The sequence below is a fragment of the Chiloscyllium punctatum genome, chromosome 38 (assembly GCF_047496795.1).
Source record: "Chiloscyllium punctatum isolate Juve2018m chromosome 38, sChiPun1.3, whole genome shotgun sequence".
In the NCBI taxonomy this organism is placed as follows: domain Eukaryota; kingdom Metazoa; phylum Chordata; class Chondrichthyes; order Orectolobiformes; family Hemiscylliidae; genus Chiloscyllium; species Chiloscyllium punctatum.
In genome coordinates, this window is record NC_092776.1 from 32965538 (window position 1) to 32990930 (window position 25393).

The 25393-nt window shown below is 39.8% G+C and overlaps 1 protein-coding gene across 3 annotated transcripts in view; it reads right to left on the reverse strand.

Annotated features, from left to right (window-relative positions):
- Positions 1-25393, reverse strand: part of adam12a (ADAM metallopeptidase domain 12a) — a 350417-nt gene that overhangs the window by 51111 nt on the left and 273913 nt on the right. For all 3 annotated transcript variants that reach the window (XM_072557568.1, XM_072557567.1, XM_072557569.1), the window contains 4 exons: positions 11511-11688; positions 10142-10231; positions 4237-4432; positions 1936-2044 (listed from right to left, as the gene is read on the reverse strand). In XM_072557568.1, coding sequence (XP_072413669.1) covers positions 1936-2044; positions 4237-4432; positions 10142-10231; positions 11511-11688 — 573 coding nt within the window. The remainder of the gene's footprint in view (positions 1-1935; positions 2045-4236; positions 4433-10141; positions 10232-11510; positions 11689-25393) is intronic.

The window sequence follows — 25393 nt, forward strand, 5'->3', positions numbered from 1 at the left end:
CAGTGGGCTTATGACCTGGTTCACACCTACTTTCACTACTATTTAAATTCTAAACCTTTGCATTTCCTCAAAAATTATGATTGTTCAAATTTAAATTAAAAATGTCCCCACGCCAAACATCCTGCTGCTTAAGAATATAGATACCCTTGCTAGTTCAGCACAGAAACTAGTTTTTTAGAGGGCAATAGAGTGCCAACTGCTCTAACTAACCAGAAAACAGGCAACCTGAGCAAAACTATCAATCTGAAGCAGGGTCTCAGGACTTGAAATGTTGACTCTGTTTTCTCTCCATGCTGCTCGACCTACTGAGTTTCTACAGCAATTCCTGTTTTTGTTTGCTTCAGATCTCCAACATCCACAATACTTTGTTTTACTGAATCAATCTGAACTGCTGGGGGAGAATGGAACAGTCTTTTTACTAATTGGTGTCGGCTCCTAAAGAAATCTGATGTTATTCTTTGGTAACTTGATCTAAGCTGCTTGCAAAATCAGGCAGCAATGTAGGAAAAAACATTAAAGTTCTGGGGAAATTAGGGAATCAGAGTTGGACATCTATAAAAGATTTTCTGGGAACTCGAATAAGCGGATAAACGGCTCTATTGCACTAATAGAAAATGAATCGTTACAGAGATAGAACTAATGTGAGCCATTGGAAATTAGAATGTCATGGATGTAAAGTAAACTCAGATTAGCCAGAACAAGACATCATACACATTTAATTAATTTTTAAGGAATAATGATTTTGTCATTGCAGAAAATCAAGACTGGTGGAAAATTAAATGCTGGTTACAAATAATATAGGGAGAAAGTGAGCACTGCAGATGCTGGATTTCAGAGTCAAAGAGTGTGGTGCTGGAGAGAGACATTGGGGAGTAAGGATGCCTACTTGCGGAAGGCTTCAGAGAACATCTTCAGGACATATGCATACAACAACCCCACTACCCCGTGGCCGAACACTTTAACTCCCCTTCCCACTCTGACAAGGACATGCAGGTCCTGGGCATCCTCCACTGCCAAACCCTTACCACCTGACATCTGAAGGAAGTACGCCTCATCTTCTGCCTTGGGACCCTCCAACCACATTGGATCAATGTGGATTTCACCAGTTTTCCCATTTTCCCTCCACCCACCTTATCCCAGATCTAACCTTCTAACTTGGCACCACCCTCATGACCTGTCCTACCTGTCCATCATCCTTCCCACCTATCCATTCCACCCTCCTCTCCGATCTATCACCTTCATCCCCAACTTCATCCCCCTATCGCATTCCCAGCTACCTTCCCCCCAGCCCCACCCCCTCCCATTTATCTCTCAGCCCCTCTCATTCCTGACGAAGAGCTTATGCTTGAAACATCGATTCTCCTGCTCCTTGGATGCTGCCTGGCGGGCTGTGCTTTTCCAGCACCACACTCTTCAACTACAAATAATATAACCTACATTACTTGACAACTGAACTTTATGGCTCTAAACACAGCATCATTTACCACAGGCCTTTAAATTAAAAAATATATATAAGAACAGTGTAAGAGATTAAAACACTTCACAGATACACTGTTCCTAGGTCACAGATGAAATAAGGTGGAAGAGTTATATCACAGCTAAATACAAAGTAAAACTGGCCTCCACCCTCTAGTTTACTTAAATTTATACTCATCTAAAATTCTCATAACACGTAAGAGATACTAACACTTCAAAGATGAAATCCTCCAATTGTGGGGCAGGTAGTATATAATAAAGCCACTGGCTATAACAAAACCAAGTGATGTGTGCTAAGTAGGGAGTAGATCCAAAGGCAGTGATGAAAAACACAAAGCTAACAGGAAGTTTGTACAAGTTTCTGTACATTTTATATGTTTTTATATACAGTAATTACAGAGCGGAAAGTCTTCAGTCAACTGTTTGTGTCTTGAGAAGATGCAAGATGTATGTTTGTACCTGATGTCACACTTTGCAAACAGACCGGTCGAGTCCTTCCCACAATTACCGTATGGGTCACCTGCCGAGTTAACTCTTTCAAAGCAGATTCCAGGGGCAGGTTTGGCACCTGAAGGAGTTGGAATAATTTCAGTTATTTTTATGAATACATCTCAAGATGAACAAAGTGCGAAGAAATGGACCTCCCTTTCATCTTATACCAATGACAGAGCTAAACTGGTGAATTATGGAGGAATATTGTTCACTTATTAGAAATGTATTTGGTGTAAGGATTTCATAAATATAACATTTGATTTATGGACATTAGGTACAGAAGTTAAGCTTTTCATATCTATTTGGAACAATCTGATCAAAATGAACCAAAGAATCATGTCAAGAACCATCTATTCCTCACTAGTTTCAAGTTCACATCATGGTAATATACGTTGCAAACGTCTCACCAACTAAAGTTAATACCACTTCATTAACATCTGTGCCCTTGTGTAGAGAGGCTGATTATTAGCCCTGAAGATAGCACAACCATTTCTCTAAAGATCCTCTATAATAATGGCAGCTGTTTTAGGTAGACATTTGTTCCTGGATGAGAAATTTCCAAAAGCCTTCTGACAAGGTTAAACATAAAACATTATTGCGTAAAGTAGGAGTTCATGGTATAGGGGGCAACATATTAGCACAATGAATGATTGGTTGCCAGGCACGAAAACAGAGAGTATGCAGATTGATGTGAGTAAGTGAGGTTACTCAAGGTCTGTGATGAGCCCATTACGTATTATAATTTATATCAATGACTTGGAGGACTTGTGGCTAAATTTGCAGTTGGCACAAAGATAGGTAGGAAAGTGTGTTGTGAAGATGACATAGCAAAGATACAGATCAATATCGATAGGTTAGTGAGTGTGAAAACTTAGTAGATGGAGTATAATGTCAGAAAATGTGAAGTTGGTTACTTTGGCTGTAAGAATAACCAAGTATTCCTTAAGTGAAACAATTGCACAGATGCCACTATCACATCACCAAGTCACCCTTTATTTACGTGCGCACTGTACATGGTGTCTTGACTGAGGGGACCTTCTGTCAGCCAGGGTTCCCTGATTGACCCAGGTTAACAATCCCAATCAAGAATCTCATAGTTAATGAGATCCATCTGGCCATGGTTCCAATCACTACATCAAACTTTATATAAACTGCAGAATTCCAGAGAGACTGAGGTGCTCTAGTGCATCAGCCACAATGTGTTAGTATGCAGATACAGCAATGAATTAAGAAGGCTAATGGGATGCTGGAAAATGAAAGTAATAGCAAGAATATATGGCTTCAGTTATGCAGGGCAATGATGAGATCACACCTCGAATACTATGCGCTGTTTTGATCTCCTTATTTAAGGAAGGATGTAAATTTGTTGGAGGTAGTCCAGCAGAGATTTACTAGATTGATACATAGAATAAGCAGGCTATTTTACAAGGAAAGATTGGATAGGCTGCAATTGCTTTGACTATATTTTTTGAAGAATGAGGGATGATTTATTTGAAATTGATAAGATCTGAATGGTGTTGACAAGGTGAATATGGAAAGGATGTTTCTGTTTGTTGGTGAGTCTAGAACCAGGAAACACTGCTTTCCAATTAGGGATGATCCTAGTAGAAGAGAGATGAAAGGAACATTTTTCTCAGAGAGTTGTGTGGCTTTGGAGCTCTGTCTCAAAAGGTGGTAGAAATGGTTTCATTAAATTTTTTTAAGGTAGAGATAGATAGGCAAGGGAATCAAAGGTTATCAGAGATAGATATGAATTCAGAATACAATCAGAACAGTCATGACCTTATTGAATAACAATGCACACTTGAAGTGTTGAATGACCTACTTTGCTCCTAAGTTATACAAAGTCGAGAAGTGTGGCACTGGAAAAGCACAGCAGGTCAGGCAGCATCTAAGGAGCAGGAGAATCGATGTTTTGGGCATAGGCCCTTCATCAAGATTTTTAGGATGGGAGGGGGGTGGTGGCTGGAGGAAGGGGGCTTCTTCGCCCACATTCCTGATGAAGGGCTTATGCCTGAAACATCAATTCTACTGGACCTTAGATGCTGCCTGACTCGCTGTGCTTTTCCAGTGCCACCCTTTTCGACTATGATCTCCAGCATCCGCTGTCCTCATTTTCTCCTAAGTTATACATACAATATGACATTGTAAAGGGCTCAGATCCGTAACAACAATTTTAAAATCTTGTCTTGAATACATTCAAAAATGATCATACAACGATCAGTCAATAATGTTCTATGCTGTATTAGATTTAAAATCACGATTTACCTGGTCCCCAAAGAGTAATACACTGTTGCTCATGGGTCTGACATATCCCATTGTAACAGTAACCATCCTTCTTATGACAGGGTTGCCCATCGTGCAGATACACATTAGCTGGACAATGTGCATTTGTTCCAGTGCAAAATTCAGGCAGATCACAAGAATTGCTGGAATCTCTGCAAGGGGTTCCTGGTGGCTTCAGCTGTAAATATACATTAACAAAAAAAAAAGAAAATGCATCAATGGGCTGAAAGTTACATCGTGTATTTTAAATGTTTGAAAATAGAATGATGGTCTTTCACTGGTGTAAATCAATTTATAGGACATGTTAATCTTAACATTTAATATAGATTCAATAAACATTTTAAGCAAGTTTAAAGTGGGTATATTTAAATGGAGACAATAAAATTGGGTGACACCATGGGAGTAAACTCTGCAGAGACTCTCACAATTCTCGCATGCCCTTAAAACCATTTTTCTCGGGTTTCTTTGCATCTAGTATGAAAACTGTGGCAGACAGATATGATAATTCATCCCTATGTGTTGCATATTCTTCATTATTGCTTCAATGATACAGTATCCTACGTATGCCAGTATTGTGTTGCTGGACTTGTAACCCAAAAATACTGACAAATAATAGAAAACACAAATTCCACTGTGGTGGTTTGAGAATTGGGATTTAACAATCATTTTCACATTTTGTCACAGGTTGTGGATAAAGGAAGCACTTACTATTCATCCCTAATTTCCCTCAAGAAAGTGTTGGTGAGCAGCATTCTTGAACTGCTGCAGTCCACGTGGTATAAATACATCTATAGCCCTGACAGAAAATAAGTTCCAAAATTTTGACCCACAACTACATTCCCACTACAACTAGATATAGTAAGCAATGCTTATCAGTGCCATCCACATTGTGAGAATGAAATAAAAAGATGAACAGGTTTCTATAGTTACAAGGCAACAGGACAATGGAAAGAAAGTTTAAATAACATTGTAGAAGTTGTCTCAGAGGAAGACATTGCAGCAATGTCCATCATAGGTATGATGTCCTTTAACAAAATGAGGCTACAACATGCATTTGGGGATCTGACTGGCTTCTTAAGCTTCTCGAGGTTTTAGAATTCTTTAGCAACAATCATTTCCCACCCCAACATCTCTCTAATGATAAGCTCCTAAGGACAGTTAGGAACACATGAATAAACCCACTGAAAATATTTAAATAAGTTTGGGAAATTTATGGCAATTAGCGTTGAATCAAGCCACGTGTGGAAATCACACTTCTAACAGCACAGGAGGTCGTATTGCATCATGGTAGTGTTCCTACCTCTGTAGTCCCACCTCAGGACTTGAGAAAAGTTGTATCATAACGTGGCCAAACAGGTTGAATAGCAATTTATAAATCCTTCAGATGAAAGTATGGCAGATGGTAAGAACGAGAGAATTTCTTGGCCAGCCAGAACTGTGGTAGCTGCAGGACAACAGCCTCCCAGGTTAAAAGGCAACATGTGCAGTCTCGTGCCATGACCAAATAACATACTCATCCTGAGGGGCCATCACATACACTTTTGGCAGCATTTCTACCAAAATGTTGATGGAATGATTTTCCTGTCAATTTGCATAAGGGAAATAATTGCCATTAAAATTAAATCAAATCATTGGCTGGGTCTTCTCATATATTGCTATTAATACAAATGCCATGTAACCCAAGCCAAACACAGTCCTCATTTCCAATATAAACAGATTGATTGAAGATATATAGAAGGGTCACATTATGTATGTTTAAAATCTTTTCTTCTATTCTCCTTCTAATGGGTAATTTTCCACCTTTGCACCACCAGCAGAGGCCCTCATATGCTGGCAAAACATTCCAGTAATTTGGAAATATATCACATTCTGTATCCCTCCCATCAACTTAAGTGGTAGTAAAATTGTGCCTTTTTCACAAATAAATGTCTATACACAATGGTTGAATTTCTGCCTGGTAGCAGCTGGAAGGTGGAACGTTATCTCATTGACCTCATACTCTGTTGCAGAACTAGAACACACTTATACCAATCTGCTACTCTACATGGTATTGTATCAAATGGATAAAGACTATAGATTAACTAAAAACAATCTTTCCTCATACAACTGATCTTTAACTTGACCCATAGATGTCCCCAGTGAATCAGTAATAAATTGGCCAGCATTCCCTGGGCGCTACTTCAACACAGGCTTCCATCAGCTTTACCGATAAAGCTGAAACTTGACAAAGCTTGTCACATTCATCACATTTAAAACATTGATCACTTGACCACAGAAGAGTAAAGTAAGTAAGCTACTGCATTTCAAACTGCCATTAGAACAATGAAAACATTTGCAGTGATATTGAAGGTGATGCTTACTCACAATGTACAATAAGAGAACCATTTGATCAATTCACACTTTGTAGAAGATGAAAATGTTAGTTTCTAAAGATTTGGAATAAAACTAAAAAAAGGAAGAGAGAGATGCAAGCAACAAGAACATAAATGGTGAGACTGGAAATCTGAAAACAAGAACAGAAAAATATACAAAATTTACTCAGTAAGTTGGGCAGAATTTGAAGAGTAATTGAAGTTCATCAGTTAATCATGGAGTCTTAAAGTCTTCAGTAGACTTGAAGATATTAAAGATGATTACAATTTGAAAAAGAGCTGCAACCCTCAAATCCTTTTTAAATCTTTCCCCTCTCACCTTAAAACTATGACCTCTAGTTTTGGACTCCCCGGCCTAGGGAAAAAAACTAAGCTATTCACCTTATCCATGCCCTTCATAATTTTATAAACCTCTAAGGATGTTGCCAGGGTTGGAGGATCTGAGCTACAGGGAGAGGTTGAACAGGTTGGGGCTGTTTTCCCTGGAGCATTGGAGGCTGCGGGGTGACCTTATAGAGGTTTACAAAATTATGAGGTTCATGGATAGGATAAATAGGCAACGTCTTTTCCCTGGGATCGGGGAGTCCAGCACTAGAGGGCATAGGTTTAGGGTGAGAGGGGAAAGATATAAAAGAGACCTAAAGGGCAACGTTTTCATGCAGAGGGTGATACGTGTATGGAATGAGCTGCCAGAGGATGTAGTGGAGGCTGGTACAATTGCAACATTTAAGAGGCATTTGGATGGGTATATGAATAGGAAGGGTTTGGAGGGATATGGGCCGGGCGCTGGCAGGTGGGACTAGATTGGGTTGGGATATCTGGTCGGCATGGACGGGTTGGACCGAAGGGTCTGTTTCCATGCTGTACATCTCTATGACTCTATGAAGCTTCTCCCTATAACTCAAATCATTCGGTCCTGGCAATGTCCTTGTAAATCTTTTCTGCAACCTCTCAAGTTTAACAATATCCTTCTTATAGAAAGGCAACTAGAATTGTATGCAATATTCTATAAGTGGTCTGGGCAATGTCCCATAAAGCCACAACATGATGTCCCAACTCCTCTATTCAATGTTCTGATGAATGAAAGCAAACAGGCCAAATGCCTTCTTCACCATCCTGTCCAACTATGACTCCACTTTAAAGGAACTATGCACCTGCACCCCTAGGTCTCTTTGTTGAGCAACACTCCCTGGGAACCTACCTCTACATGTCCTGCCCTGGCTTGCCTTACCAAAATTCAACACCTCACACATATTTAAATTAAACTCCATCTGCCACTCCTCAGCCCACTGGCCTATCAGATCCTGTTGTACTCTGAGGTAATCTCCTTCACTATCCACTATACCCCCCTATTTTGCTGTAATCTGCAAATTTATTAACCATGTCTTCTATATTCACATCCAGATCATTACTATGAATGACGAAAAGTAGTGGATCAAGCATTGATCCTTGTGGCTGGCCACAGGCATCCAGTCTGAAAAACAACCCTCAACCATCACCCTTTAATCCTACCATCAAGCCAATTTTATATCCAATTGGCTAGCTCCCCCTGGATCCCATGTGATCTAATTTTACTAACCAGTTTACCATGTGGAACCTTATCGAGCTTTCCTTTCCTGAGGAAGGACTCTGAGGCCCGATAGCTGATTTCTGTTTCTTCACATATGTTGCTTGATCTGTTGAGTATTTCCATAATAGAAATGAGATCTGTTTAAAATGTATAGCATGCAAATCTTTCACCTTTAATATGAGCTAATTTATTTATATTCATATCCCATTCCTATACCACAGAAATTGAGTTTTCTCACTTATTTAACAATACTGCTACATGACTGAATACCAATAGATGTGTGACTAACATAGCTTAGTGTATCCTCCACCCCAAGGAAGGGTCTATGTATCTCGAGTACATTGTGACTTTGATGAAGGAGCAGCACTCCGAAAATTTGAAGAAGGACAAGGAATATGACCTACTGAATTTAGAAGACAGTGGAGCCTTGGGGTTGAAGTTGTGGAGGGGCAGCAAATTTGGGAAGAACAAATCTAGGTGTGTAAAGTATTTGGAGACAAACTTCACCCACCTTGTGTTCAGAATTGCTATGTATAACCAAAATCATCTCACCTTATTGCTTGGTCTGGCATTCCAACCAAAACTATAAGTCCACTCTCTGAAAAATCACACGTGGATCCAAATGCCTTGGCAAGCACAATGTTTTACCAATGTAGTGCAACATTCACCTTTTGATTGAGTTTCTGCATTGGGTACTACATCTATTAATTATCTGATAAATGCAGCTCATCCTGACTCTCTATTTCATATCATTTTACACGCAGTGGGTGGCAAGCAATGACTCTGCAGAGTGGATCTAGAGGCAGTTGGTGGGGGGAGGGGGAAAATAATTGGGAAGGAAGAACTTGAGTGGAGATTGCCATTGCCTTCCTTTTCTACCTCCTTCTGATTTAGTTCATATCAGGAAGGCTTGAGGATGGCCATCCTGTCTGGAAAACAATCGAGGCTCTTAAGCAACCACTTTAGGACCTCATTTGACAGCCAATGGCATTGAGGCAGCAGCCAGTGAGGGTACTAAATGTGGGTCTCCCACCAGGAATACCCTGGCAGGTCGGTCTGGAGCCTGCCAAGAAAGAGGAAGGTAGAGTGAGATGGCTGAGGGCACCTGCAGAACAGAGGGCTCTAGTAAAGGACAGCACACCCCACCACATTCATACCATCCTAGAAGCTGTACAGTATGAAATCTGGCCATTCAGCACATTGAGTCCACACCAACCCTCTCGAGAGCATCTCACCCAGACCCACCCCCATAACACTGCTTTACCATGGCTAATCCACCTAGCCTGGACACTATGGGGCAATTTAACATGGCCAATTTATCCAACCTGCATGTCTTTGGACTGTGGGAGGCAACTGGAATATCTGGAGGAAACCCACGCAGACACAGATAGAATTTAAAAGCTCCACACAGACACTCATCTGAGGCTGGATTTGAACCTGGATTTCTGGAGCTGTGAGGCAGCAGTGCTAACTACTGAATCACAGTGGTTCTCCTTTGGATCTCCTTTTCCTGCTGTCACTGAGGTGCTAAAGGGAGCTCCTGCCACCCCATCCCACTTATGTTAGCTCTGAGATTCCATCGCTGATCTTCCTTCATGGCCACACATCTGCACTGGCTCTGGTCACTGCTGCTGATGGTGTTCACTGATAATGAAGATTTGATTGGTCAGCAGCTCTCTGGGAAGGTTATCCATCCTGCACCAGAATCTCTGGAGAGAAATTTCCTTCACATGAGCTGAGAGGCTCAAAAGAAGGAGTAAATCCCATTGGGCATCCAGAACATGTCCGGGACAATGCTGCTACCATTCGGTATCCCTGCCACATCTATTAAATTCTGTTCAGCTTCAGAGATGTGTATTTATGAAGATTCATGGTTTCGAAACTGAGGATACAAAGTTGTTTTTTTGAGGGAGAAGTAACCCAAGTTCTCAAAAAATTCTGTTACCTTGCAATCTTTGCAGCAAAGTCCATGAGCACAAACTGCTTCTGGCTTCAGAGTGCAGGTACTTGCATTACAGCAGGGGTTGGTACATTCCTCAAAAAAAGCAGATTTATTTATGTCCATACATTTATACTCAATAATCAGATCAATAGACAATACAATAGGAAAACATTTTGACTTGTAATTATTATTAGGTAACAGTGCACAAGAGCTTGTCTGCATACATTGAAAGATGCAAATCTCAATAATTTTGAGCCATTTTCTAAAAAATAAGTCATCTATTGATATAATTGTCTGAATGATTCTGCATGCTACATTCAGATTTTCATTTATTCCATAGGAGTGATGATTGGAAAATGCAATAAAATAAATTAGCTCATTTGATTGACTGATAACATTTCTGAAAGCCACAACAAACTCACTATACATGTCTAATTTAGATATCTCACCAAACCTTGGTCACCAGTACAGACTTAGGTTCTCTCGTTTCTGTCCTCGAATATTTTCTTAATGGAACAGTTGACAACTTGACACAGAAGTTTTCAATGTCTTTGGTCAAAGGCATCACTTTTTGTTGCCACTACCACTATTCGGAAATGGTCAGATGGCATGTTGTATTTATTTCTCTAAAGGAAGGCCGTTCATTCCAACGTTATCTATTCTTTCAGATAAAAGTGAATTAACCCACTACTTGCAGTGTCTATTGTTCATTGCAGGATTTTTGTCTCTATTGCTTTATCTATAAAAGGTAAGTTCACCATTGTCCTACAGACCACAGGGTGGCTTTCTCATTAGAGAGAGACAACTAGTACTGGTTTGACCTGAGTGTCACCATGTCTCAGGTGTGGGGAAAGTTTGAGAAGAAGAGTCCTTCATGCTAACACCATCTGGTGTGGGAATTGAACCCACCTTCTTTGGCTGGACTGCTGGATAATGATACCAACAGTTTGGGTTGTATCTCTAATGAGAGAGCAGGCCTATAGTCCTCTGGGACTATGGCAACTTTACCTTGTTTTGTTGTAAGTTTATGCAGATAATGTACAATATTATTCTGGGACAGCATGCAAAATGTTTCAAAGTGTGGGTTGTGTGGTTTAGAAATTGATGTTTTTACTACTTCATATATGAACATTTTGATAACACACATGGGATTTAGATTCAGTTGTGTCTTTTGTTCAAACAGTGATTTACAATAGTGCTAGTTAATACAATATATAGTTACATTAAGTATGTTGGCCATAAACATTGCTATTCTGCACTTACTTTGTGAAAAACTTCAGCTCAGAATTAAGCTTGACACTCATCCCCAAAGAGTGAATTGTAAATTGTACACAACTAAGAAACAAATTCAGTGCCTCTTTTATTGCCTTACTTCGAGTTCACCACAGTCACACTCCTCGCCTTCTTCCACGTAACCATTGCCACACTTCTGCCCACCATAGAGCTCTTTTACTTCTGGCATGTTGAAGAGACACATTCCAACTCCCTTTTCCAGGCTACTGTCCAGATCTTTCTTGCTACAGCTGCTAAATACTGTGGGAAAAGGATATCTGAAAAGAAAAAACAGGGTTAAGGTTAAGTGTGCAACTCAATGCAATGGTACTTGTTATATCCTCTTTCTTCTTTATCAGTTCTCATAAATATGAATAGGACACACATTGCAAAGAGAGGAAAGACTAATTAATTAACATATTTGGTTTGAAAACTAAGATTCCAGCATAACGTTGCTAACAATATGCGGCATTTGTTATAGTATGTGCAAGTTAGATTGGGATCATCAGCAGAAGATTAAAACACTTCACATAATACTAATGTTTACAACTAAATCAATTCTCAATGGTTGCTGTAACATTTAAAACAAGCCTACTTTGCATAAAACTTATCTTGATGCCCAAAGCTAAAAGGCTGAATTTTCCCAAAAATTGGCTAACCGGATTTCGAGAACTTTCATGGGGGTTCTCACTCAGAGCTCCAGTGCGTTATCTCATACAATTCTCCATAGCTCACCTCAACAAGCACACCTCTATAGTGCTGCCCTTGCAGAAGTACTTGCTGCCAACAACACCTTTGGGATTTGTGTCAACAACAGCAATTTTAAAGCTCAGCTGTGCACCAAGCCAAATGCTGCCAGCCAGGAATAGCCCTTTATAGTAGACAGAGTGGAGAGGGAATGAAAAAGAAAAGCTTCTGAAGGCACATAGGTGGCATGGATGACACTTCATTGCTAACAGAATATCACATTCATAAATATATTAGCACTTTAAATTATAACCTGCCTGACCGACCGTCACTGTTTCTGCAGCTACAAGAACAAAGCTACTTAATCTTAACTGCACTACACTTTCCCTCACACTCACCACAGCATAACATTTCATCATTGTTCAATGTGGAAGTGTTACATATTGTAACATGCTGAAAATGTTGTTAAAGTTAACTTATGAAACAACAGGAAAGGAGAAAGAAGAAACAAAAAAAGCTGCATTTGTTTCTGGGAGCAGTCAGGGCTGCTTGTCTTTCGAACAACAATAAATTTAAGTCACTGAATGGTGTCTTCATCAAACTGAGATCTATTGGAAGCAATGTCAATTAAATCCTGTTTGGCTTCTTGTGCCCAGCACTGCACTGGTCTATCACAGTGAAGATGATGTTCCTATTGCTCAGTCTCCTCATTGGAACATTCCTGCCACTCTCCCAGCTCTTCAATGTCCTTCACATCTCATCTTTATCTGCTCCAGTTATGCAGAGCACAACATGCAAGGGTTATGCAGCGTACAATGTCTGGAGAGTACTGCAAGCTTCCACCCCAAACTGAGCCAAAGAAAGGAACCTCATCTTCAGAAGGCCTTTCGTCTGCTCCCAGATGGCCTTGGTTGAAGAATGGCTGCATTATAGTTATGCTTAGAGTCTGCACAGGGTTCCATAACAAAGTCATCAGTAATGTTTGCACAGGATAGCTCTTGTCTCCCAGCATCCTTCCTTGCAGTGCACCTGGCCTTTGAAATGAAGCAGGTTCTGAAAGCTAACAAGGATATAGCCATCATTGCATTTCCAGGGGACCTGATGCATACTTCTACAATGTGATACCAATGATCACAATGACTTGTACATTGACCAAATGAACACCTTTTCTATTGATTATGTCAGGTGCATTACGAGATGGTGGTCACAATGCAGTGTGAGATTGCTGAGTTTGGATGGTACCTTTGACTGACTGTGGCAACACCCATTAACTGACGACAGTCCCCATTGACTGAAGGCTACTTTCGTTATATTTTGAGACATGGTCATTTGATTGAAGCTAATGCAGTGTGTTTGCCATGTATGTTGCTGGTGTAGCATGGTGCTTTACATATCCATTCCCTTGACTGTTCATTGTTGCCAAACATGACAGGCTGCCTGGCTTTGTTTCCATGCTAAAAGGCAAGGAGAGGCTACTGCGAACATCAATTAGGCACAAAGTAGTCTCTCTTCTTAAGAGAGCAAGCTAAAAGCCCTGAGGTGAACTTCAAGCATGTCCGTGTTTCTAAGATGGTCTGGAAGGTATTGGTGAGCTTCAGTGCAGTATTGAAGAGGTGAGTCTGAGATGTGTCAGGATGATAGAATTAAGCCTTTGCTTGTCTGATTTCATTCTCTCTAGTCAGGGAGGGGGTAATGAGAGTCAGGTTGTTGCTATTAACAGAGCATGTCCTGAGATAATTGGGAATGCTGGCCAAGGTAGATGCCTGGAAAAGATCATGGGAAGCTGCAAATGCCTAGTACCCATTCATGTTGGAGACCACTACCATCTCTCCATTGTTGGGGAAAGTACTGACCTGCATGTAAATCAGGTCAGCTTAGATAATAATGAGATGTTAATACATGCAAGTAGATCACTCCCTGCTCACAAGTGAGATTCTGATCTGACTGCTTAAACCTTAGACAGAAATTTAAAATTTTGTCTCACTTTTTCCAATTGTCTAACCCATGTTGCCCATGTTGATCAGGGGTTGGGAATATTCCAAATCTAAATTCAAAATAATAGTTAAATATTTGCATTGTATCTGTTCAGTTCACCATCTCTTTTTATTCACAAGTATAATTCCATAAAAATTGAGATAAAAATATTGATATCTCATTGGAATTCAACTTTAATTAAAATCAAAACCTATATCTACTTCAATGCATCCACTGCATCTGAATTGCATCAAGTATGTTATTTAGAACAAATTTTAATTAGAGGAAGATGATTTATCAAAAGACATTTATGGGAACAGATTTCTATTGACAAAAAGCCACCATCCAGATGCTTGGGAAAAAAAAAGTCAAATTTATTTGACTTGTTATGCAGTGCAACTTTGATACATAGCATATTATATAATCCTAGAATAAAACTTATAATAATTACAAATGTGGAAAGTAACTTATGAAAAATAGTTCTTTCTAATAAACACAACTATCCCTTGTTTCGAAACCTAAAATCATTTTTGCATTTTCTGTTCCATTTGTGAAACTGTCAAGTCTTAACAGTTGTGGGCCATTGCACAGACATGGCCTCTGCATTACATGTCTCAGTAATGGTCATTGTGCATAACCTGAATTTTATTTCGCATTTAAACTGCAGACTTAAACTGTGAGAGAATGTATATGTGAGTATTATGTATATGTGTTTCCTTGTTTCCTTTTGTTCTTTTCATTTTAAATGCAGTTCATCTGTATTCTTTTAAAGTTCTGATGGAGGTTTCACATCATTGCACAGATACTGACTGACCTACTAAGTGTTTCCAGCATTTCTGGTTTGTTCTTAACGTATCATTGCTTTCTAATTCTCTCCTGTCAATTCTTGTGCACCTCTAATTGAATCCAGGTTGTTCAAACTGTGGAAGATAGGCACAGTATTGGAAGATTAAGTATTTAATTACAATTACAACTGACAACCTTGAGAACAAAACTTTCTGAACAACAGAAATGTAATGCTTGATGATGATATAGATGTATTTTTTCTGTTAAAGGCACGACATTATATGAATTGTTGTAGTTAGAAACTGATAAACCTATGAACATTTTTGAATCTTCATATAATAGTAAGTGGGATTTAAACTAAACTCATGATATGCAAGTTATCAGATCAGTTTAAAGATTTCACTCGTCATGAACTTTGTTCCATCTGAATGCATGTTATGTATGTTCAGACAGACTCTAATGTTATACCTATCATCTCATCAGATTCCCACTGGCATTACAGATAATAAGTAAACAAATATTCTTAGTGGCACAGCCATAGCGACACTGGAAGTATAAATTAGTATTGCTTTTTTGCTTCAACTTTCCTTAGGTCCTGCTGGTTTGTCAATTAATGTGCCTCAATGTATTCTGATAGGAGGAAGGAAAGGGAGATCATTTGGACATTTGACAAAAATAGGTATCTCAGTTTCCCTGACAATCTTGCTGCACTGTTTGGTTGGTTATGGATTCTTACTGATAGAATTTCTTCTGTACAAGTTGAAAAATGAAGGTACTGTGTTCCCTAGTGGTCTCAAAACATGGTGCATTGTTTGATTCACTTCATGACTATTCAAATTTAGGATTTTTGAAGGCTCAAAGCAAGCTGAAAGGAATCAGATGTATATGAAATATCTAATATAAAATGTCAAATAAATATACTATACAGGACAGAACAAAGAAACTTGAGAAAGACAAATGGGCATGTTTCCCTGTCTGGGAAATCTAAAACATCTCAGAATAAGAGGGCCGTCACTCAGGGCTGCGAGGAGGTGAAATGCATGACTCAAAAGGGCTGTTCATCTTTGAAATTTTCTGCCTCAGAGGGTAGTAGATGCCCCATATTAAATACACTTAAGGTTGAGATTGACAGATTTTTGGACTCTCAGGGAATCAAGGAATATTGGGAGTGGGAGGGAGTGGAGCTGAAGCCAAAGATGAGCCAAGCTCATATGAAATGGAGGAACTGGTTAAATATGCCACGTAGTCTAATCATACTCTTAATTCTTATAGGTAGGATTACCCTCCTCCCTAGAGGTGGCGAAAAGGGCAAGTAATTGAGTGGGTTCACCCCAAAGAGACACTTGTGACCTCACAATCTACATTTTATGTGAGAAAGTCTTTGCTTGCCACCATTGATCACTGAAGGACCTTAATTCACCTTGGGCCCAATTGTCCTGGCAGCTGGGAAATTCATGCTGCCGGGACACACCAGTGGGGTGTGCCTGCCAAGTTGGGCAGTGGAAGGGGTCTTCTCTGACCCCCACTTTCTCCTGAGAATCAGGGTGAAACTTCAGTGGTGAAGTTCCTGATTAGTCAAGCAGTTTGACAGCCAACATGGATTTGTAAGGGGTAGGTCTTGCCTTACAAGTCTTATTGAATTCTTTGAGGAGGTGACCAAGCATGTGGATGAGGGTAGAGCAGTGGATGTAGTGTACATGGATTTTAGTAAGGCATTTGACAAGGTTCCCCATGGTAGGCTTATGCGGAAAGTCAGGAGGCATGGGATAGTGGGAAATTTGGCCAATTGGATAGAGAACTGGCTAACCGGTCAAAGTCAGAGAGTGGTGGTAGATGGTAAATATTCAGCCTGGAGCCCAGTTACAAGTGGAGTTCCGTAGGGATCAGTTCTGGGTCCTCTGCTGTTTGTAATTTTTATTAATGACTTGAAAAAGGGAGTCGAAGGGTGGGTCAGTAAATTTGCAGATGATACGAAGATAGGTGGAGTTGTGGACAGTGAGGAGGGCTGTTGTCGGCTGCAAAGGGACTTAAATATGATGCAGAGCTGGGCTGAGGAGTGGCAGATGGCGTTCAACCCTGCCAAGTGTGAGGTTGTCCATTTTGGAAGGACAAATAAAAATGTGGAATACAGGGTTAACGGTAGGGTTCTTAGTAAGATGGAGGAGCAGAGGGATCTTGGGGTCTATATTCATAGCTCTTTGAAAGTTGCCACTCAGGTGGATAGAGCTTGTAAGAAGGCCTATGGTGTATTAATGTTCATTAGCAGACGGATTGAATTCAAGAGTCGTGAGATGATGTTGCAGCTGTACAGGACCTTGGTAAGGCCACATTTGGAGTACTGTGTGCAGTTCTGGTCGCCTCACTTTAGGAAAGATGTGGAAGCTTTGGAGAGGATGCAGAAGAGATTTACCAGGATGTTGCCTGGAATGGAGAATAGGTCGTACAAGGATAGGTTGAGAGTGCTAGGCCTTTTCTCATTGGAACAGCGAAGGATGAGGGGTGACTTGATAGAGGTTTATAAGATGATCAGGGGAATAGATAGAGTAGACAGTCAGAGACTTTTTCCCCGGGTACAACAGAGTGTTACAAGGGGACATAAATTTAATGTGAAGGGTGGAAGGTATAGGGGGGATGTCAGGGGTAGGTTCTTTACCCAGAGAGTGGTGGGGGCATGGAATGTGCTGCCTGTGGGAATGGCAGAGTCAGAATTGTTGGTGACCTTTAAGCGGCAATTGGATAGGTACATGGATAGGTGCTTAAGCTAGGACAAATGTTCGGCACAACATCGTGGGCCGAAGGGCCTGTTCTGCGCTGTATTGTTCTATGTTCTATGTTCTATGTTCTATGTTCTATGTTCACATCTAATGCACAGGGCATTAAATTCTGACCTCTGTTCTTATATGAGGGAATGCAGATATAAAATAGGAGCATAAAAAGGCCATTAAAAACAAAGTAAAAGGAATTGCATGTAAATTAGATGTATAAGTTACATCTAATGATTCAGAACCAGAATGGGCAACCTTTGAACAGCTAGGCCTGATGTGACTTTCAGGACAGGCCAAGCACAAAGCATCCACATAAGGGCATGGATGAGAAGGGCAAACTTCCGAGGAGATGTGCAAGGCAAATTTGTTAAGCAGAGGGTAGTGGGTGCATGGAATGTGCTGCCTGGAGAGGTGTTAGAAGTAGATATGATGGCAACATTTAAGAGGCATATGGGTAGACACATGAACAGGCAAGGGATAGAGGGAAATGGACCATGTACAGGCAGAAGGGATTACTTTAGAATGGCATCATGACTGGCATGGATATGGGGGCCAAAGGCTGTCATGTTCTATGTTCTAAACAGGCAAGGATAAGCCTGGACGCGCCCTGGAAAACAAGGCGGGTTTTTGTATTGGAGTAGAGCAAGTGGTTCACTGGCATCCCAGGTTCTTGCCAAGACCATGGGGATCCCATTGGACATTGTGGCCTTGACCTGGAAGATCGATTGGCTAAGGGCCAGACAAAATTCTGGAAAGATTCAGCAAGGAGGGATAAGGAGGAACCCCTCATAGCAATTCCCTCAGTGAAGTCTCAATTGGATCTTCAAACACCTGGAAAGAAAGAGAAGTGCGAGACCAATCTTTCTCAAGTTCATCAGAGCCGACTGCGTAGCCTGACCAAGTTTAACTACATGGATAAGTACCTGGTCCTAAACTGGTAGCCACCAGTAGTTTTGATAAGGATTGCAACAAAGATAATGATGCAACTGGTACAGTAATTAATGGAAGAATCATGGTTTTATCATGAAAGAGCAGGCTTATACATAATATTCAACCATATGGCCCCTTTTGTAATTTTGTAATTTTGTGAATAAAATTACATTAAATTGTAAGTTAACACTAACCCTTTTTGTTTGTCTCCCAAGTATAGTACCCAAGTAAATGAGTTTATGTAGAAACTAGTTGAAGTGTCCAAAGCATAGACAACATAATAATCCACACAAAAATACAATTGATGAAGTACTGAAGGCATGAAAAACAGCAAACAACAATATACATCTGAAACATGGCATTATAAAGAACTGGGCTGACAACCAAATATTAGATTACTTACAGTGTGGAAACAGGCCCTTCGGCCCAACAAGTCCACACCAACCCACCGAAGCATAACCCACCCAGACCCATTCTCCTACATTTACCCCTTCACCTAACATCACGGGTAACTTAGCATGGCCAATCCACCTAACCTACACATTTTTGGATTGTGGGAGGAAATCGGAGCACCCAGAGGAAACCCACGAAGACACGGGGAGAATGTGCAAACTCCACACAGAGAGTCGCCTGAGGCGGGAATTGAAACCAGGTCTCTGGCGCTGTGAGGCAGCAGTGCTAACCACTGTGCCACCCACAAAAGTAACCCACCCTACATTTACTCCTGACTAATGCACCCAACACTACAGGCAATTTAGCATGGCCAATTCATCTGACCTGCACGTCTTTGGACTGTGGGAGGAAACCCACACAGACACTGGGAGAATGTGCAAACTCCACACAGACAGTTGCCCGAGACGGGAATTGAACCTGGGTCCCTGGTGCTGAGAGACAGCAGTGCTAACCACTGATCCACCATGCTGCGCCATTGTAGATTATATTGTAGATTATAATATTGTAGATTATAATTTAATCTTAAAGAACTCGGAAAGAAAAAAAGGCTGTAGGTTGCTGCATTAATTTGAATAATACGATGATAGTTGAGAAATGGGATATTAACAAATGTTCACAGTATTAAAAGAACACAATTAACAGAAGCAGAATTCATGAAGATTGAAATAAAAGATGAGAAATAATTGGTCCTGATAACTGGAGTGTATCACAGATGATCTAATAATGGAAAGGACATAGAGGAAGAAATATGGAAGCAATAATATTAAATGAATGAAGGACATAGAATAATAATCACAGGAGTTTTCACTACTGCCAAATACTACTAATAAAAGACCTAAAATGAATAGAGTTTTCCAATGCATGCACTCCTCCCTCCATTGTGTAAAAATCCCAATGAGAACAGGAGCACTGCTGGATTTGCTAATGAGAAAAATATTGGAAAAGATAAGGAAAGAAAATGGATGGGGCATTTAACAAGAGCAATCACAACATATTAGGTTTTAAGAGAGTGATAAGTAAAATAGATGCCAAGTTAATACATTGGAGAAATGCTGATTTTAAGTGAAATAGAATGGAACTAGGGAATGTACACTGGAAATAAATACTGAGAATGTAGAAATAGAATGACAATAGGAAATAATTAAATCAGTGACCATAAGAACCAAAAACATGCAAACCACTAAAAAAAGGAACAAACTAGCCTGTAATAGATGAGTAAAGAAATATGGATATAATAAAGACCAAAGGAAAAGGCATACACTAAGTTCATGAATAGCAGAGGAGAACGTAACAAAATGATTAAGAAATGAGCAAAAATGGAGAGCAGAGAGAAACTATTAAATTAAGTTTTCAAGGAACATAAAAATAAACAATAAATTGTTCTATTGACATACAAAAATACATAAAATATCAGGTTAGCAATAGGGTGTAGGAGATGGGGTACACAGAAGAGCAAGATCAGTGACTGAGACTAATCGAGTTCAAAGGACCAGAGGCTCAAAAGCACAGTGAGAGTGCAATCAGCAACTGAGACCACTGGGTGAGGATAAACAGAGACAGAGAGAACATGAAATCTATCAAGGTGCAGCATCAGATGTGGGCAGGTAGGTGTTTCATGGATGTGTAACGTATTGTAAACCTTTGTAATTAAATTATTACTGTCACCTTATGAAATAAATAGCTTCAAACTAGGGAAATCAATGATTTAATATAAGTTAAAATGTGTACAACTTTAAATTAAGTAAATTAGTCTTTAATTATCTCTTACTTTAATTCTGCACCTTGCTCCCAGGCTGACTTTTCTCTTGTTGACCTGCTGCAGTGTTTCATTGAAGCTTGACATGAGCTTAAGGAATAGCACCCCATCTTTCAATGCAAACATTATAGTTTGCCAGAATCAACACTGAGTTCAGCAATTTCAGATTCTAACATTTCCCCATTACTTTTTCTTCGCTGGTTTAGGCTTGTCAGTCTTGTATTTTTTCTCTTCTTGTTTTCAGACAGCAGACTCCTTCATTCTTTCCCTAGACAGATCCATTTGTTTCTTTGTTTGTACCATCACCAGGGAATATGGCAAAAACAGAATTTTTAAAAATGAAACAATAGAATAATGTTAACTTCCAAGGCGGACTGGAAATGGGCGTGCGATGGGTTGGAGGTGGGATAGAGCAGGTAGGGATTTATAATATTCTCCAGATGTAAGTCCCTTATTTAAGTATTTTACTGAGACATTGGGTCAGATCTAGTGCCTGTTGGCAACTTTCCAGGCTGGATCAAATGGGTATGTGATTTTCCAGCCTTGTTTGTAGGCCAAGAGAAGCAGGATTGCTTTTCCCAACTCAACAAGGAAATCCATTAACCTCCCTGTGACTCAAGCATTGTGATCACCTGACTGTTAAAATGACTCCAAACCCTGACCCTGACCCACCAATTCCATCTTTCTGGGAAAGCTTTCACCAATGTCCCCTTTGTTGCATGAACCCTTCTTTTGTTTCTGCCTTCAGGCCCCCAGTTGTGACCTGATGCCACAGATCTTCTAGCCCAACAGCTATCCAGCCTTTCAGTCTGGCTGTTTGGGTGGTCGAGTCCATCGGGTTGCGATTAGGAGCTGCCTTAAACCTTCTGGTACTACATCACCTACCGGCACACACAACATTTCCTCATAAATATCTGGGTGAATATCTTATAACATTTCAAAGTCTACATCGAAACACTACTTAGGTATTGGTCTATTCCAAACACCCACCTTATTTCCAAAAATCTATAAGAAAATATTGACCTTTAGTCTGAAACATTATTTTCACAAGATACATAAAATCACTTTCTAACAAGGAAAGCCATATGATAAAAATTTAATGCTATTGTGATCTATGACAGATTTGATGCATGGCCAGGCTGGGTTGACAAAAGATATTAAATTTACAAATGTAACAGTAAAACTTTGAAGTTGTGGTTAAAGCATAAAGTAAACTCTAGTGCTAATTCATCAAAGCTGACAGCTTGCTACGTTATTCCAGAGGGGTCTGTCTCCAGACCACAGTGGGAATTTCATTCAGACAACAGTTTTTCCTAGAGGAAATCAGACAGCCAAGTAAAGTAGCTATAATCAGCTCGAACGTATCAGTGGTTGGCTCATCTCCCTTTCACTAACGCTTTTCATGTTACAATTCCACAAGAAAATAAATTACAAAAGTACCACAGGTGAGATATATGAACTATGTGTTTGAATCTGAGACCATTTCTGCTGCTGACATTTTAGAAAACTTTGAACAAAAAAAAGAGTGAATGTTAAAAGCAATGGGATTAGAGCACAGTTGCGTGTTGGCAAGTAATTACATCTGCATCTGCAGAAAACCACTGATAAAAAGCCAAGATAGATTGGCTGTGTTTAAATTTGGTAAACAGAAACACTACATCCTCTGAAGTTGATAAATGGAGAAAACCACTTACATGCCAATTTTTCAAAGCATGTGTGTGTTTTAGCACAACGTTCAATGGCCTTGGATTGAGCATGACAGAACAGGGTGAAAGTTACTGATCTATAGTTTGTTACTTCAGATTGGATTTTTTTGCACACGTCATATAAATCTACATATAGGTGAAATGTTATTTTCCCATAGTCTCACAGTTATGTTTGATGGATGCAAAGATGGTAAAATGCTAATGCTTTCCTTCTTTTGGCTATAAAGATCTAGTTTATTTATTCAATAAACAGTTCCTGTGAAATTAGACAGGGCCTGAAAAAGAATACAAGGGGATGTCGCAGTGCATAATTAAGTTGTACCAGTTACTTCCAATGAGTCAAACTTCATTGTGTCGACTGATTTGCATGATAGCTGCATTTGGTCAGTGCTAAACGTAGTACTGAATGGCTGCATGCTTCATCCGACAACTCACATTTGGATGATATAAGCACTACTTAAAGCTAATTGTTGTTGCTTTAGGCAGCCAATAAGCCTCTTGATGATGCATTCTGGCTGAAGGAGCTGGTTGCAAATGACAATGTCAGAAAAACATGTTGTAACTTGGCATACAGTTTTAGGGGTCTAGATGCTTGGATGGAAAAGGTAGAGAGGAGGAGGCAGTGGTCAGGCCTTCCAGACAAATTCTCTGAATCAAATAACTGATGGTCAATGCCACAAGTCTAGCCCTGAGGATCAGAATACAGTCCTGTAAGAAATTAATTCCCCTCACAAATGGCCATCTTTAAATGCAAAATTCTCCCAACACTAGCCTCACACACTGCACAATACACCACATGCCCATCAGTCACTTGCCAACCATCTCTATCAACCACAACTAATACATAACATATATAGCTTCACCTAGCTGTCACAACAAGGACATGTTGTAAGCCTCACACCAATATTTCATTCCTTAGCCACAGTTTGGACTATTTAATCATGATAGCCCCATTATCTAACCATCTTTCACCACACCCCTTAGTAAACCTCCCTCTATCTTAAAGGACAAGATGGTGCACATCCAGCAGCAGCAGTACAGTGTTAGCTGCATGTCCTTAACCCCCTGGGGGAGATAGCTTTTGTCATCACTGGAGCAACCATAACTGAGGCCATGGTGACAATAATATATTCAAACTTTCTCCTGTCCCACTAGATCCATATCACACAATTGCTTCTGATTTACAAACTAAATAGTGCAAGCTTCCCCAACCTCCCTCAGCACAATCCTACCCTTGTTCCTCCTTTGAGATACTTAATAACACAACCTGTCCAGTTCGTTAAAAATCACACAACACCAAGTTATAGTCCAACAGGTTTATTTGGAAGCACTAGCTTTTGGAGCAGTGCTGCTCCGAAAGATAGTGCTTCCAAATAAACCTGTTGGACTATAACTTGGTGTTGTGTGAATTTTAACTTTGTACACCTCAGTCCAACACTGGTGTCTCCAAGTCATGTCCAGTTAGTGGGAGAGGAGAAATAGATGAAAGAGCAGAAAAAAATGTGATGAAGAAGAACCATTGTCACTCAGACTCACAGGCATCAGCTCAGAAACTGACACTTTATGTACTTTAGTGCTTGGATCTTGAGGTTATCAATCAGGTGTCTGTAGATAGATTTCAAGGGGTCTCCCAAAGGTTCTCATTCTTCTTTTAGTCTCCTCTGTGGTCTTGAACCTTCCAACCTGGATAATCTCCTTCAGCAGTCCGACCCTCCGAGTTATCAGTCCCTTCACTTCTGTTCTCTTGAATGTCCTTGATTAATCACTATCAATAGTGGCCATGTCTCCAGCTACTAAGCAATTTCCCTCCATAAACATTCTGACTTTCTTCCTCCCCTTTTATCCTTTAAGATGTTCCTTAAATTTGCCTCTTTGATCAAGCATCTGATTATCTATCCATGGATCATTATCTGACTTTGTGTCACAGTTTGATTCAGAATGCTTCTGTGAAGTGTCTTGAAATGTTTTACTACTTTAAAACTGCTAGATAAATACTATGTTTTGTTTATTTTGTTCATAAATCACATACTATATTAAAATAAAGCAGAAAAATAAAACATTGAAATAAACATAGTTTGGCAACACAGATTTTAGCATAGGACTTGCAACAGCCTAGTCCATTGGACAATAGAAATTGAGATTAAAATGTTGAAACAAGCTCAAATGTTAGCACTTGGGACAGTTTACTTCTGAAAAGTAATAGAGACCCAGGAGTACATATTACAACAGTATATCTCTTGGGTAAAACTGATATTTCTGCTTGCATATCACATGAAATCTTGTGCTGCTGGCAAAACCATACAACCCTTGTCACAAGTAATATATCAGAGAGAGGTTTCGCATGATGTTCTTCTTACTACTTATTTTCTCCATAAGTAGAGTTTCAACCTCAGCATGACTGACTCCAACAATAAAGTAAGGTCGAACTTTATTTGTGAAATATTTACTGTAACATGCAGTAATCCAGGTTTTCCTGTACTGACAAAGTCATTTTACAATGAACTGCAGTGTGATGGAAAAATAAAACTTTAGGCTATATAGTTAGTCCCAGCAGGAAGACAGCACATAATTAATTCCGTTTGGCAGTTTCAAGTCTGTGTGACATCACCATGCTGAGTTGTAATCTTTGAACATTAGTCTGGGATAATAATCCTAAATTTCAATAATAAGTTTGTATCAACGATGCTGGCAGCGGGCCCTGTTGCTTGGAATGTATCTATTGTGAGTTGATGATAATATGCACAAGCCACAAGAAAGTTACAATTGAACTTGTCATGATGTACTGTCTACTCAATGCAATGGTAAGCAAGTCAATTTTATCAATTTCCACCTATTTCCATTTTCTTTCCTAACAAATAAACTTTAAGTTACTAAGATGAAAACAATCAGGCATATATTTGAGTTCACGCTTCCCTATTATTAGGAA